The sequence below is a fragment of the Watersipora subatra genome, chromosome 8 (assembly GCF_963576615.1).
Source record: "Watersipora subatra chromosome 8, tzWatSuba1.1, whole genome shotgun sequence".
Lineage (NCBI taxonomy): Eukaryota > Metazoa > Bryozoa > Gymnolaemata > Cheilostomatida > Watersiporidae > Watersipora > Watersipora subatra.
Genome location: NC_088715.1, coordinates 20,466,177 through 20,482,922, shown reverse-complemented (window position 1 = coordinate 20,482,922; position 16,746 = coordinate 20,466,177). Strand labels below are relative to the sequence as shown.

Sequence of the window (16,746 nt, the reverse complement as noted above, 5' to 3'; positions counted from 1 at the left end):
TTTTGATACCAAATAACTGTAATGTGAATTTTGTTGCAAGTCAACCTTTAAGCTACAAAGAACGATCCACCTCAATACTATTGAGGCATTTACAACGAGGGCATCCTGAGGAATTTAAAAGCGCGTCTAAGAACCTTCAATCCAGCAATTTTATTTTATTTTTAGTTTCTTTCACTAATACCAGAAGTTTTAGGGAAGTGATGGATTTTTGTTTTCTACTATGCTGGGTTATCTATTTCTATATTTGTAAAGTATTTCTTAACTAATCTCTTGTTGATTATAATTGCAGTTGAAAATAAAATTTGTAATAAAAACACTAGCCAAATCATGCCATTAATCTATCACTCATTGAATAGCATTGATCCAACAATTTCTAGCCATAAATTGTAGATTGCATTTATAAACCAAGCCACAAAATATAATGATTGGTGTGATAAGGGTTTCTTCTATCTTAGTTTATTGATGTAACAACATTAGGCTGTAATAGAACTATCTCTTAACCTTAAATGAATAAAATATCGTGCTGACCCGGTCCGACCCGATCTTGGTCCTCATTGCTGACCCCGAGTCTTGTCCGACCCTGCATTCCTTGGTCTTGTTCCAGCTCTAGCTAAGAAAGCCGTTGGTTCCATTTCCCTGATCAGATAAAAACTTCACAGGCTCATCATATTTTGTCATGTTTAGTTCAACATGATATTAGTCTATTCACCTAGCCAGGGTCTAGATCTTTGAGTGGGTGGGCTATTTGGCCCCCTCTCTTTTCTCCCTTCTCTCTTTTCCCCTTCTCACTTCCTTTTTGGAGAAGGGGAAAAGAGAGAATGGGGATAGGAGAGGGTGGCAAATAAAGCTCTGATGGCTCATGACTTGTTCGCAACAATTCATAACTTTTATAGTTTTAATCTAAGGTGGTTATCAGATATTATCACAGAATTGCTTTAGTTTACTGGATTATGTATCCAAGAAGGTTTTTATGTGAAAATAAATGTAATTTTGTCAAATTCTCATAAGCTTCATTGTTACCAGCAGTGCAGTCAAGCGTGAGGTACAATACAATGACGTTATGTCATGCTATTTAAGTCTGACAGGCTTTTTCCCTATTGGCCAATCTAGGTATATACATGTATATCTATGCTATCACCTTAATACCTTGATTATGTGAATATCTTCACTTAGGAGAGATCTATAAAGAGTTTTTTTTGCGCAATGTTTGTTCTCGATGTTTTCGTTTGCTCTGGTATCTACCTTTATACTACCACGGAGGCTGGAAAGAAGGAAATTTTAATTAGTTTTTTTACTGAGGCCATCACATATTTGAAAAAGCATTGCAAGTTTAGTAATACAGTCTATCATATTCGCCAGTTAAACCTCGATGTATGATCAACTTCACATAGCAGTTTTTGACAATCTTTTTAATCGAAAACTAAAAAAAATTGACAATTTATTTTGACAGTTTTTGATTAAAAATCTTAGCTACGATTTTATCCGACATATGAAGTAATCACAAAAACACGGCGTTCGAACTTTTCGGCACATACTCGTTTTGTAATTTGTTACATTAGTACTCAGTTCTCCTTACTTCTCTATTTTCTGTTCATATTACATAAAATAATGCTTCATACCTCCTCTTTTTGTTTATAATCGTGGTTCATAAGGCTGGTGCAAGCCATAGCCGTGTTTAAAAGGAAAATGCAGCATTTTTCCTGAAAATAAAGCTTATAGAAAAATACAAGCAAATGTCTTCTGATAATTTTTTTTAATCCACCAAGTCATTTACTAGTTGTCATCAGGAATAAAGTGAAATCCTGAAATGAGTGAAAGAGAAGAGTATTAATGAATGATCAAGTGTAAAAATGTCAAATATGAAAACAAATTATCATTAGGTCATGTTGATATAAAGGTCACAGACTAAGTTAGTCTAGCTCTATATCTCTTTAATGACTGTTGTCTGAACCAGATAATCTGTACCAAGGCTACTCCCAATTCATCTCTTTTCAACAATAAGGCAGTTTATTTAAGACAAAGGTATCTTCCTAATTATTACTTTATGTAATTAAATTTCATAAAATTTTGATTTTTGCGTTTCCTGTTTATAATTATAGAGTTCATTGTAATGCATTGATTTCGGTGTTATTTGTAATTATGTGAAGTATTTTAATAACTATTTTTTATTAAGTTTTTCAGAATATAATGAGATACAATGTAGAAAATATACCGTACTTTTCGGACTATTAGCCGCTAATTTTCTCTGATGCTTTGAGCCATGCGGCTTATATAAAGGTTCGGCTATTCTGTGGCTTTTTCTTTCACCGCTAGAGCGCATTAACCAGAATCTTCGGTTAGTGCGCCTCTAGCCGTGAAAGAAAATACGAAACATTGCCTAACGGTACTGCTCCGTTAGACACTAGGTTAACAAGCGTCGGTTAATACTCGGTTTATATAATCCTTTTAAACAGCAAAGTTGCTGCCGCGTCAAAAAGCAACGTTCTGAGTTCTGCAGCCTATACAAAGGTGCGGCCTGTGTATTGTTTTATTATCGCTTTTTGGAAAATAAAGCAGATGCGGCTTATATAGAGATGCGGTTTATAGTCCGAAAGGTACGGTAATATGTATATTATATCACATAATATATACAACAAATAATAGAGAATACAAGGAGATACGATGTCGAGAGAATGTAATATATATATTATAGTACATAATATATATAATTATATAAATAATAGAAAATATAATGAGATGTGATGTATTTTTATAAGAACATTCGTTCTAGCGTATGATAGTCGAAACATGTGATCATTCAAATATATTAACTTCATCCGTCAAGGAATTTTTTTGCTAGAAGTGCTAGGATTATATTTTAATACAATTTAATATATAATAGTAATAATGTATTTTTAATGTAATATACTTATACTTAAATTATACGTTAATATAATTATATGTGCTATGAGTTATTGGGAAATGGTCATTTCTACAATTGGACGTGTTCATTATATCGAACATGAAACCTGGTTGCAATAATTGGCATGTCATGAGGTAGGGGAGACAAAACCAAGTTGAAACATTTTCCGATATTTTTAGGACTGGCAACATGTATTTTATGATAAACATTCAACGAATCATATTTAATTTTTATTATTTTTTCTAAATCAGAGATAGGATCCATAAACAAGGATGATACAGTTTGTTACAGAATATATAATATAAATACAGTCAAACATTAATAACTCGAACTTCACGGGACCGAGCGAAAGTGACCGAGTTATCAGAGCGTTCAAGTTATCAGAGCACAGTCACAAGTCCATGTATTTATTTATTAGTAGATACATGCACATATACAAACTATAATAGAAATCAAAAGCATAAATAGCTTGTTTCAAATTAAATGCTTCTAATGTAAAGTTTAAAACTTTTTTATCAAAAAGTATAGGAGATTTTTCTATCACTTGAGATTGTTTTGTTGTTTGAGGTGATGTTATTGTCAGGACGTTTTTTAGATTAAAATTGGCAAAACTTGATCGTTGTTGAAATGCTCAGAAGAAAAGACATCTTTTTCTTTTGAGCGTTTTAACCGAGATCAATTTTGCCGATTTTTCTTGAAGTTTATGCGAAGGTCACCTCACTTTTCCATGCTTCCGAAAGGCGATCGCTAAGCGGATGTTTGGTAAAAATCAAAATTCACCAAACATTTAGAAAAGTCGTTAACAAAAATATTTTGCTGATGGTGGTAATAACGACGCCTATGATTTACGAAAAGTTGAGGTTTACCTCTATGACTTGGAATAAAGTGATTTTCTAAAGCGATAACAACCGTCTCGGTAGCCGTTGGGCAAAAAACTGTTCGGGTTAACAGAGTTGAAGTCGAGTTATCTACAGTAATTTATCATTACGCGGGAACGGACCAAAGAAACCGTTCGAGTTAACTATGTGTTCGAGCTATCCGTGGGCGAGTTATCCATGTTTGACCGTATATGATATATATAATATATCCATTAAAATTTGAAACAATATCTTTTAAAAATTTGCAATCGACCGTTTCATCTATTTATCGACAACTTTAAAAACGGGCAGATTCAGCCTGTGATCATGTAATTTCATAGCCCTATTTTCACATTTTTAAGCTATTTGCTATTCAACTATCAGAAAAAATTGGAATTGATTTCTTGAGACAGCAGCAAGTCAACGTACTGTAAATCCATTACTCCGGCTTCCAGTGAGCCTGGCTCAGTTACATAGAAATAAGATCACCTACAGTTTTCCTTCTCTAAATATCACAAACAAGGTGCAGCACTTAACCTGATTTCACTGTAGTTTTTTGGTTAATTATACAAAGGGAATGTATATAATAGAGCGAAGCTTTTCCGAGTCAAAGCTTTTTGGCAATTTTTAAGAGGTGAAACATGTAATCTGCAGTAGAGAAATAACTAATTATATCATATTTTTAAAATAGTCTGCGTCGTAAGAGATCGACATTTGTAATAACTATGTCCACAATTATTTTTAAACTAGTCAAATGAGCGGTGTTGCACGAGTATTAAAAAACAGTTTATAAACAGTGGCAGGTAATGTAGTTGCTTTCTACTTGACATTAGCCTGGCATATTGCCAATGACTAATTTGAGTAAGCTAGTATCAGTATTGCTAAACTTACTAACAAGAGCCGTGAAAGCAAGCTTTAGTGACGTAATGCAGAGTGCTATGCATATTTTAACCGAGATAATGACTCATATCACCCAATGAATCGATTCCATCTCGCTTAGCTTAATTGGTTAGGTTATCCCCTGGTGAACGGGAGATTCTGAGATTAAATCCAGCACAAAGCTGATTGTTAATTCCTAGATTTCAATAGTTGTGGCTGGACAGACCGAACGACGGCAGGCTTTGAGATTTATATACTTAGATGGGGAAAGGTGGTCGGGTCGTGTAGGTGGTGATGCAGAGTTCAAACCCATTGCTTTGCTCTTTTTTCCAATGGCCAAAATGCATAAAGAATATATGATATGCATAAAGAAGAATAATTTTAAATGTAATGAATTTCTAAAAATGCTTTATATTATATTTTATCTCCAATATAACAATATCTTCTTGATGAAAAGGTTCTATTCATCTCAACCTATTTTGAAATTACTCTGTCTGTATCCCATCTCTCATCTAAAAAACTGAATGAAATATGGTTAGTGGGTGATACTTTTCCTTTCTGTAAATAGTCAAAAGATTACAGTGACGTAGTGTCAAGCGCTGCAAATAGTTTGCTATATTTAGTGAATGAGAAAGATAGGTGGTCTTTTATGCATAGCTGAACCTGACCTATTGCAGTCTGATGAAGTGAACCAAATTCAATTATCTTTGATGGTTGAATAGTTGATACCTTATGAAATTGCATAGAGCTATGAACTTACTTGATCACAGGCTAAATCTACCCATTTACAGTTGTTGATAAATATAAATAGACGAAAGGGCCAATTGGGAATGTTTAAAAAATATTGTCTCAAATTTTAAGGGAAACATCAAAACCACCACAATGTACAATATCATCAATTTTTTGTAGCCTGAGAATTCGCAGCGTCGTTCAAACTCATCACAATCTCTGACGCTTGAGACGGTTGGTTCCAGAACTGCTGAAAGGGTGAAAAACACGAGGGAGGAAATCGCTGCACGACCACAAGCTACACGACCTGACCCACAAGCTAATGATGATGCAAGAAGGAGGCCTCCACCGGCTAATACAGCGGCTGATAGAGTTTGTATTTACTTTTCATAGATTTAGTAAAAAGCAGCCATGGCCTTGTGGTCTAGAACCAAACAATATGTTTGGGTTTAATTTACAAAAGAGGCCACTAGTGATAAAAGGATTGACATCTAGCCTCGCATAGCTTGCTGGTCATGTTTCCAGTCATTGGTTCTCAGTCTAGTCATGGTTGGTCCAATCATGGTTCCCTGGCCACTGAACTCAGGCATGTTCAGCCAAGGTCATAGAGCCATTGTTTATGCACTACTTTTCTTAAAAACACGCACAGCCTCTGCTGTACATGTCTATTTGTAAGTTAAATAGACATCATACTCTACCTTGGAAAGATTTCTCAAGCAAAAAGACATCATGCCTTAATTTCTTTTGTGTCTTCAGCAGTTATCTCCAACCAGCACTTGTAATGTTTTTCCATTGACTCTATGCCTATCCATAGCAGTAAAAATAAAAAGATAGTAAAAATATGATTAGATAATCAGAGTTGTGTGCCTCTTGATCTCATCGGGCTGAAACAAGATTGCCATAAACAATAGTTGAAGTTGTCATACCTTATTTTTGCATGTACACATGTTAGATCTGCACATTTTAAGAGTTGTTTAAAGTTATAAATTAATATAAACTTATAAAAAGTAGCTAATATAAATGTTTAAGAACAGCTTGTCCCAAATTGTAATTGAAATTTTCCTGTACTTCATTTACTGTCTTGAAATTACAAAAAGAAATTGCACAAGGATTGCAGAAATAAATTGATTCGGGCAGGCTTTTTGTATTTCATTTATCATATTCAGCTGAGATCTTTAATCTGATTTTTAATTTAGTTTTTAATTAATTTTTGTAATTTCATCAATTTTTAATTATTTAAACTTAATTTAATCTGCTCATATATTTAAACAGTGGATAAATTACATAAAATAAATGTCCAAATTTTAATTGCAGTAGAACCATTAGTGGAACTTCTACTCATGAAGGCCTCTGCGTATGACATTTTCAAATTATGAAACGTCTTTTGGTAAAAATTACTCTTTGACTTGTGAAAGATGTTTCTACGTTCTAGATACTAAAGGCTGAAATTCCATTCGTCTCCAGAAAAGCTAATTTGTTGGTTTTGCATCTTGGCAGTTGTGTTTATGGTGGGTACAAAAACTGGATAACTACTGGACCTGACTTGCGGCCAATTTCATTAGCTAGCGAAAAATCGTAAACGACAATGGTTTTGTTGTCGTTCACTGTATAATTTGGAGTTATCATATAGCATATATAGGGTTGGACAACTTTCGTGTCTAGAAATTCAAGTTCTGTGTTTTCCTTATGATGACAGTTTTTTCAGTTTATGCTGATGTAAATAAATTTTTTACTCATTTTCTTAAAAACATTTTTTTGAGCAAAATTAAACCTAGACAACAATACAAAACTTACCTCTTCTAACCGTCAGGCTCCCCACTCCACTCTGTTTTCTTTTAGCCTTTTCGACCCAAAACAAACAAACCAACCGTTTATAGTTTTTAATCATTATTTCTTTCTTTTTCTTCTTTCTATTGTTTATTTTTTTATTTGTTGTTTGTTAATACAAAAGTGTATTTGTTACAGGTTTTAACAATCACATGTATTCATGCAGATGTTATCTCTGAGTTTTGTGGAACATTCTTTTACAAAAATTTCTTCCAGAATTAATTAATTTCATAAGTAGGGTTTTTACTGTATATATTTGTTGTCTGGCGCAGCTTTAATCCTATATCTAAGTGACTGATTAATTGGTATAAGCTGATTTGGCAGAGAGAGAGAGAGCAATGTAAAGTCGTGCGCCTTTCCTACCACTACCACTTGCCTTGATGGAAATCAAACCCTGACCTGTTCACAGTGTTTAAACCTGGAAATTATAAAAATTCACCTGTTTTGCAAATTCTGTTGTCAGTGTAATAACATAATCATATTGCCAATTACAAAAAATGAAATTTCAAAAAATAGTTAAATTAAACTCATGACCTCTTTACAATTTATGGGTTGAAAAGTAAAAACAATATTTTCAATCATCCTATTGGTTGAACTAACTGTGCAAGGTCATGTGACACATTGCGAGTCAGCATATAAAGTTTGAGGGGTATAATCACACATAATATGATACATGTATATATGATACATATAGTATTTATACATATATATATAATATACATTTTATATAATCACATTATATATTGTCGGTGATATAGTGATACAAGTCATAGTTTTTCTATTTTTGTTAAACAATCTCTAAAAATGTACTATTTTATTATTACCACCAATATAACAATATCCTTTTGATGAAAAAGGTTTTGTTCATCTCTACTGTTTTAGATATTTGAACTTATTCTTCTTCTCGTATCCCATCTTTCATTTATGAAAAATTAAATTAAGGTATGATTAGTTGGCATGTTTATCGTAGATAATACCTCTCCATTCTGTAAATAGCCAAAGTCTAGTTACAGTAAAATAAGGTCAAGGCAAGGTCAAAGGCTACAACCTGTTTGCTATAATTAGTGCATGAGAAAAGAAGGTGATCTTTTTTTTATAACTGAACTGGGTTTGCTGGAAGCAAGAGTAATAGATTTACATAGCGTTAACCCGCTGCTGTCACTAGATCAAATTTGGTTTTTTCAAATATTTTAATTGTGAACATTGATGCAGCTTTATCGAAAACACTGAAAAATTCCACAGTGTAATTACATCATCAATTTTTTGTAGCTTGCGAATGGGGAGCATATTTCAAGCTCATCGTCACCATCTCTGAATTTTGATATGCTTGAGACAAACGCAAGGGAGGAAGTCGCTGCACGAGCTGACCCACAAGTTAATGATGATACAAGGAGAAATCCTCCGGCAGCTGATATATTCGATGCTAGGGTTCGTATTTATTCTGGATTCAGTAAAAAGAAAAAGTCAGCTGTGGCCTCGTGGTCTAGAACACATGACCTACAAACAACAGGGCGGGGGTTTAATTCCCAAAAAAGGCTATTGGACAGGAATGACATCCAATCTTAAATTGCTCTCTGCAACTGGGCATATTCGCTGCAGTCATTGAAGTTCACTTGCCACCGGACTCAGACATGTTCAGCCAAGATCACAGAGCTATTGTTTGTGCAGCAATCCTTGTAAAAACATGCACAGCCTCTGCTTGCAGTAAGCTGTGCAGACATCATACTTCCATTACTTGGGAGGGATTTCTCACACAAACACTATGTTTCCATGGCGCGCATGGTGCGCAACTTTGAGTCAATACGCAAGTTATCCTCATCATGGAAACGGCATAAATCTGCCAGCTAAGCGGGTTTCGCAATTAGCAAAATTAGATCGAATCCATCATGCTTGCGAATAATGGAAACAGCACTTGCGAATGTTGCGCATGAAATACCGCACCAGCTTTTCAATTTTAAACATTTTCAATTATTCCGTTCATATTTTCTTGATCTAGTTTTACATGTTTGCTTCGGGAACACGTGTGTCGCTAACGGTGTCGCTAATTATTAACTTATAGGTAGCGTACAATTCCTTACCTTTTTTCAACAAGACACTTGAGTCAATCCGTATCATGCGAATGTCCATAGAACCACCTAATTCACACGTTGCGCATCATGAAAGCATAGAGAAAAAAACATCATTCCTTTATTTGTTCTATGTTCGCCAGTTAGCTCCAACCAGTACTTGTAATGTTTTCCCTTTGGTTGTATGCCTAGCCATAGCTGTAAGAAGGAAGAAATATTATATATGATTAGATAATAGGAGTTGTGTGTCTCCTGTTCTCATTAAAAAGAGACCAGGATGAGATTAAATAAGGTTGCCGCAAACAAAACTCGAAGTTGTCTCACCCTATTTTTGCGTGTACACATATTAGGTCTGCACAATTTTAAAGTTTTGAATGAATACTAGCGGTAAGTACTGGGCTGCTCGGGATTTCTTCCCAACTCAATGGCTACACAGCTTTCGTGACAACAGGAAATGACAATCCATTAATACGTTCATTGAAGGCACTTGCCCCTAAGGCATGGGAAAACGCATCTATTTTTTGAGTTATTAATCAGATAGATAGGCTTTTAGTTTTTCAGCGCTAATTGCTTTACAAAAATAATCCATGAGCACTTTTATTGAGGATAATTGCAAGCAAAGGTGGTTTCTGGAGTCTGTAATCAGACAGACTGTGGCACATCTATATGGATAATGAAAGTTCTAAGACTACCAGTTGAGCCCAGTATTGCTTGAAGTAGACCTGATTTTGCGAGTCTGCTGCTCATATAACTCATCACTAACGAGAGAATTTTGTAACGCCACGGAGCACCAGTCTCACTATACTAAAGATTATTCTGCAGTTGTGAAAGTGGATGGATTGGTGCAGTTGTTAAAGTGTTGGTTTGCCGAACAGAGGGTCATGAGTTCTAGTCCGGTAGCAAGCATTAGTTTGTGAATCCTTTCAATTACTATCTATGTTATTTTTTCAGTGCGGCGGTATCAAGGAAGATTACAAAATCATAGTTTTGTGATACAGCAGATATAGCATATGTAGATAAAGAGCAACCAAGAGAAAAACAACTTGTCCCTAATTGAAACTGAACATATTCTGTCCATAATATAATGTTTTAAAATTACAAAATAAAAATTTGATGGATTGCAGAGACAACCTTTTCTGCTTAGGAATTTCCATACTCTCTTCCTCACTTTCAACTGGGACCTCTAGCCTGGTCAGCTGCTCTAGGCCAGCAGGCCAGAATTACACATGAATGACTTCTCTCAATTAAATGATGTAGGACAATTCCTACTGAGCGCATTGAGCTCTGTTAATAGAATCAATATTTTCTAAAATGCGCTGTTTTTAATTGGTAATGAAATTAGCAGAACTACAATATTTAATTATTTACTATATTTTTAGACTATTAACCACGCAACCTTATATAAGCCGCATCTGCTTTATTTTTAAAAAACCGATAATAAAACAATACATATGCCGCACCTTTTGTATTGTACTAACCGGAGATTCCGGTTAGTGCGCCCTAGCGGTGAACGAAAAACCACAGAACAGCCACAGCCTCTAAATAAGCCGCATGGCTTAATACATCCGAAAAAAGTAGCAGCTAATAGTCTGAAAAATACGGTACTTGTATATTGAAGTATAATTTTTCAAACATTTTGATAGTTATATTTGTAAATACTACAATCTTAAAAACAGCGTGGCAGCAGTAAAGTACGAGGATCTGGTGTTCTCCAGATCCTCATAGATCTAGGGAACATCAGATCTACGAGGGACCAGCGGACTATCAGTTTACTCATTACAACTAGCAATTTAGATTGAGATTAAGTTGCCCAGTTACATTTGAATAGTAGAGTTTTTGCAAGTACATTTAAAGGAATGAGTTCTGTATAAAGGGTTTTTATAAACTGAGTTCTGAGTTCTTATAAACGCATGAAAGGCGTTGCTTTTCATGTTTTGTTCTCTGTTATGTACTGTTTTGAAGAGCTGGTAAAGCTGTTAACCTTGGGCACTATAACTTAAAATTTATTCCATATATATAATATATATATATATCTATTTACTTATATATAATGTATATAAATATATATATCTTATATAAATATAAGATTAATTTTAATCTAGATTAATCTAGAATATTTCCTTTTGACATTAGTCAATTCTATAGAATAATTCCTTGTTTTTATAGCCCAAAACTACCCCGCGACTTCGCGAAGCTCATCAAGGTGCTGAAAATGTGGGTCCTCTACGAAGTGATGTGAGAACACCTCTGACTCGGGGAGGCGTAGAGGCTATTTCTAGGGAAGAAGAAAAGGTCAGTTTGTAATTACAATGAAACCTCTACTAGTGCTGCACGATAACACGATATAATTCGATGTGACGATATATTTCAGTGGATGATTTTATATTTGGTCAGTTTTCAAGTCGTTATGAATATCGAAATTTATTTTGAAAAACTGGAGTTGTCTATTCTCTTTATTGCAAAGAGGTGACAACTCCTGTTTTTCAATCAATATTAACCAATCTCCTCTCATATCATTCATATTAAAGTTTAACACTATATATCGAAAGAAGACAACTCCAATGTTCGATATTCGATATATTTAGAGACCAAATAATCAAATGTACATGCAAAGATATCGCGCAGTACTAACCTCTACTCATGGAGGGCTCTACATACAAAATGTTCAAGTTACGAAATATCATTTGGTAAAAATTTTGCTTCAACTTGCAAAAAAACTTTTAGATACGAAAAGCCTTTCGCATTTTTGCCCAATAGTTTGTTTTGTAATGTAGTCGATTTGCTTTCCGAAGGTATGATGTACAATGCACCAGTTTCATCAGCTAGCACACCAGTAAATAATAAGGTTATCATTCATTATAGACTTGGGAGTTGTCATGTGTCACTTCAAGGGTAGGACAACTTTAGTTTCTAACAATTCAGTTTCTGCATTTTCAGTTCATTGTTAGTTATTAAAACATATCTTGTGACATTTATTTAACATTATTGTGTGCAAAACAAAACCCAGACAACAATGCAATACCCACCTCCTTTGACAGTCGTTCTCACACTCCTCGCGCCATCTTTGCATAGCTCGGTAAAAGTTCAGTTCTGAAGAGGTAATTTTGTGGCCCTCTTTTTATGCATAATTTTTGCTATTTGTAATGTAATAATATAATTTTAGCATGTATTTGTTATAGGTTTTAACCATTAATCATATTTATAATTTATACCAATATATCTGAGTTTTGTGGTGGCTTGGAATGGACTAGGCCTTGGAACGGCTGTTTCTCGGGCCATTTATAATTTGATATATCCTGAGGAACAGCTAGTCTGAGGAAAGGCTAGTTTGTTCCTTAGACTAGCTATTTATTGTCATTTCCCGTATTTGTGCGGAGTCTATGTATATAGACTAGGTGAAGGCCCGGCTTTGCCCGAGTAATAAAAGTTTGTGCACAGAAAGTTTATTTTTATTTTAACGTATAACAACAGTTACAATTCTAACTTTCAAACATCATATCATGGGAAAAGTGTTTGTGCAGTCTAAATAAATTGAGAGAAAAAATAAAACAACTGTAGAGGTTTTCAAACTTTGTCAAACAACTGTAACTTTCAAATTTCATATCATGAAGAAAGTTTTATGTGCAGGTCAAATAAATTAAAAAACAACATAAGACAACTATAAAAGTTTTTTAATGTAAATGTGAAATAATTAGCAAGTAATATTATTTGATTTATCTAAATTAAGTCTGTTTTGCTACGACTACAATAAAAGATGATTTGGTAATGATCCAATAATACGAACTGAGAAAACAAAATAAAAATCCTGAATATGTTGAATTAATAATAACAATTCGTTGCCTAGAAATTTGTGTGTATAAAGAAGGTTACTCTTCCAGCAGAAGTTATCTATCAAAATCTAAAGTCAAAGTCCTATCAAAGTCTAATCAAAATCTATCAAATACTGGTACCTCTCAATACTGGCACAAATGTAAAAATGAGATATCGTACTGTTTATGTCTGACCGAATAGAGAATGTAGAGGCTCTTCCTACTCGAGATAATACAATTATCCGCGTAAAAAGTATTAGCCTTGACTGCGATATAGCAATTAGACCTTACAAAAAATCGGAAATAGAGGTTCACAAAAACACGAAAAAGCATCGTGTTTCATAGAGCTCTTTGAATTTCAATTAATACGTCATTTAGTGTGTGAAATCGGAAAAAGGATGCATACGGTATATAGTAAGAGCTATGAATCGTAAGAGCTTTTGTAGACTCGTGGTTATACAGTTGGTTTGCAAACCTGCGGTTGCAATCTCCGCGAGTTCAAATCCAGCAAAATGCGAGATTTTAATTTCGAGGTTTTAGTAGCTATAGCTGGACATACCGAAGCGCGTTCGATATTCACTTTGGTAATATATAAATATATAAGTCTCAAAGACAAACTTTGAGATTCATATATCTGTATATATTTATATTCGGTATATCTACATGTATAAATGATAAATTCAATTGATACGAATATACAATATATGTACGATATATATGTACACAGGTGTATGTGTGTATAAAAGTACAAATGTATTTTAATAATGGTTTATTATTTTAGAAAGCAGTTTCAAAATCCAGGCTTCTTATACAAAGAGGAAAACTCAAGCAGAAGAACAACAAACACGCTGAATCGGTAGAATTTTTCAAAAGAGCTCTTGATAGTGTGTACGTCTGCTCTTTTACAACTGTTTGCTGCTGCTTGTTGGCATCTTTTTAACTCTCCTATAGTAACACCATGGTTTGCACCCTAGTTAATTAATCTAAGGTGACACGCAAGATAGTTGCTGCATAGTAGAATTAGAGTTGCCTTCTCTCTGGTACGGCACTCCTGCATGATAACGCGTTGGCTAACTGTTGCTTGTCAACTTCTTGGGTACTTCTTCACTAGCTGTTGCATATTGAAGGGTATTATATATCTGAATTACATTATATATTATATATATAATATATATTATATAATATATATTACATAATAATATATATATATAATATATTTATATATAATATATAAATATATTATATATATATTATATAAGGGTATTATATTTCTAACTGCTTCACAGGCACGTCCAGTATGAAAACAGCCTAAATACGTAGTGCTTGTCAGTGTCGGAGGACTGGAGCTGCCTTTTTCGTTGCGCTATGATGAACTGTGATTCGTTAGTGAGCACAATTAAGATGTGTTCCTTTGGTTAAGAGCTGTTTGTATATTTGTATAGTTTTCTGTTATGCCAAGCTGTTATATGTGTCTAGTCGCTGATGTAGATCGGCGAGCCTTATTTAAGTATGCCTGTACGTTCGTTCTCACTCCAAGGGCTGTTGTAACATTGTCACTGTTTATGCTCATTCTAGAACATCTGTTCTTGGGAAGGACCATCCCGAGGTTGGAGACACCCATTATTCGATTGGAGGGGTAAGCTGATTTGAGTACGCTTCACTTTGGTTGTGCTGTCATTTAAGTTGTGCAGCCAGCAGCACAGTCATAGAGATAAGACTAGGTGTGTAGGTGGAGTCAACTCTGTGGAATGAGGAAGCAACTTACACGTTAAGGTCAAACAGAAAAGGATTATAGACAGGAAACCAAACCAATAGCTATTACTGTCAAAAACGGTGAACATTATTATAATTTTGTGTTACGTAATTCTTATAATTTAATTGTGTAAATGAATAATAGTTTTAATTAGCTATGGTAATAAAGTCTTGTTTAATTTGCTAAAACATTGTGATTGTAAATCTCAACTTTTCATGTCTGCTTGCTGCCTCGTAGATGAACTAGTAGTTTTGTAATGAGGTCACATGACCGATTCCGTGTGGTCATGTAACTGCTGACCTGATAGACAACTCGTCCTCATTCTTTTAGTGACTACATTATTAATAGTACTATTGTTGTCTCCGTTTCTCACTTTATGGTGACCACCTACTATTGCAAGTTAGCCCTTCTCAACACTACTTTTCTTTAACCCTATTTAACTTGGTTTATTCGAGTATTGTATAGCAAAATACAGAAATAGAGGAATTCCATTTGGATGTATCTCATTTGAGAATAATTTTTTAAGGATACGTTCTCAAAATAAAAATGATGAAATTATAATTTCTGTAAAAACTGTTCAATACAGATTCTCAATTTGTAATACCATTTCATGCATAATAGCTAAAATGGCATCTGAATTATTGACTGTCCTACTTTAAACTTAAGAAGAATATATATATATATATATAATTATATATATTAACATATATATAGCATATATATATGCATATAAACATATATTATATATAATATTATATTAGTATATTATTATAATAATATTATATTAATATTGTAATATACTAGATAATATATATATATAATATATGTTTATATGCATATATATATATATATATATATATATATATACTGATGAAGAAGAAGGTTGCAGTTCACTAGAAGAGAGTGCTCAATATTAAAATAGAGCATTTATATAAACTATATTAAGAACTGAAAACTTTTAAAACATTTTACAACTTAAAGTTTCATGGTTGCTACCATTCATCAGGTAAAATTAAAATGATTTGAAGCTCATATGACTGTACGTAAAAACACATCGAGTAGCTTAACGATAAAGGCCAGCTACATATACGGTAATACAACAATTTAATTGGTTCATGTCACAGCATTGCAAATTAAGTGCTTATTTGAATGTCTGCACTTTGACACAAGCTCGTTTCTTGAGTTTAAGCTTGCAAGCTCAGGTTTGTATAAAATGAAGTATTTCTATATATATATATATATATATATATATATAGATATATATATATATATATGTATATATATATATATATATATATATATATATAAATGTCACATAATGTATATAATTAGTTTGAAGAATAGTGTATGCTTCGCTTTTAAATACTGTCCGTTTCGAAGATGTAGCCTATCGTCTCATTAGTTTGTGCTCTTAAAAAGGCTTTACCTAAGCAATTATATATTAGAAAGTTATTTACTTTGGCAGTATATATGTATATATAACAATATATATAAGTATGTATATATAACATATATATTATTTTTCTTAAAAAGAAAAATTCTAAAATTTTGACTGGGTACTCACTATGATAAGGTAGGGAATAATTGCTTAATTACCCACAAGTCATAGATAACCGCTAAAAGTTTTTTTTTTAATAGAGTTTTAAGTTTTCTTTTTTACATCTGGAAATTGTTTTGTTTTTTATTCAAAAAAGTTGAGGGTGCTGTGTGCACACAAATGAGCTCCCTCACCTGCTGAGGTAGTCCTCGAGTTTGTTACTGGCTTTCCATTATCTCCTATCAGAGTTCAGTAAAGCATTTTATTTGAGTTTTGAAAGTGTAGGAGGCATAATGTAGTACTTGTTCTAAAACAAAATGTTTAACTTGTATGATAACTCCTGTACCAATTGTTGGGGTTATCTTCAGTGATTTGTTGTGTCAAAAA

General features: G+C 33.5%; 1 protein-coding gene across 1 annotated transcript in view; it reads left to right on the top strand.

Annotated features, from left to right (window-relative positions):
- The window catches only part of LOC137401602 (tetratricopeptide repeat protein 28-like), a 63,692-nt gene that overhangs the window by 20,362 nt on the left and 26,584 nt on the right, over positions 1 to 16,746 (top strand). The window contains exons 11-15 of the mRNA XM_068088033.1: positions 5,548 to 5,739; positions 8,464 to 8,622; positions 11,427 to 11,552; positions 13,851 to 13,957; positions 14,645 to 14,705. Of these exons, the coding sequence (XP_067944134.1) occupies positions 5,548 to 5,739; positions 8,464 to 8,622; positions 11,427 to 11,552; positions 13,851 to 13,957; positions 14,645 to 14,705 (645 nt within the window). The remainder of the gene's footprint in view (positions 1 to 5,547; positions 5,740 to 8,463; positions 8,623 to 11,426; positions 11,553 to 13,850; positions 13,958 to 14,644; positions 14,706 to 16,746) is intronic.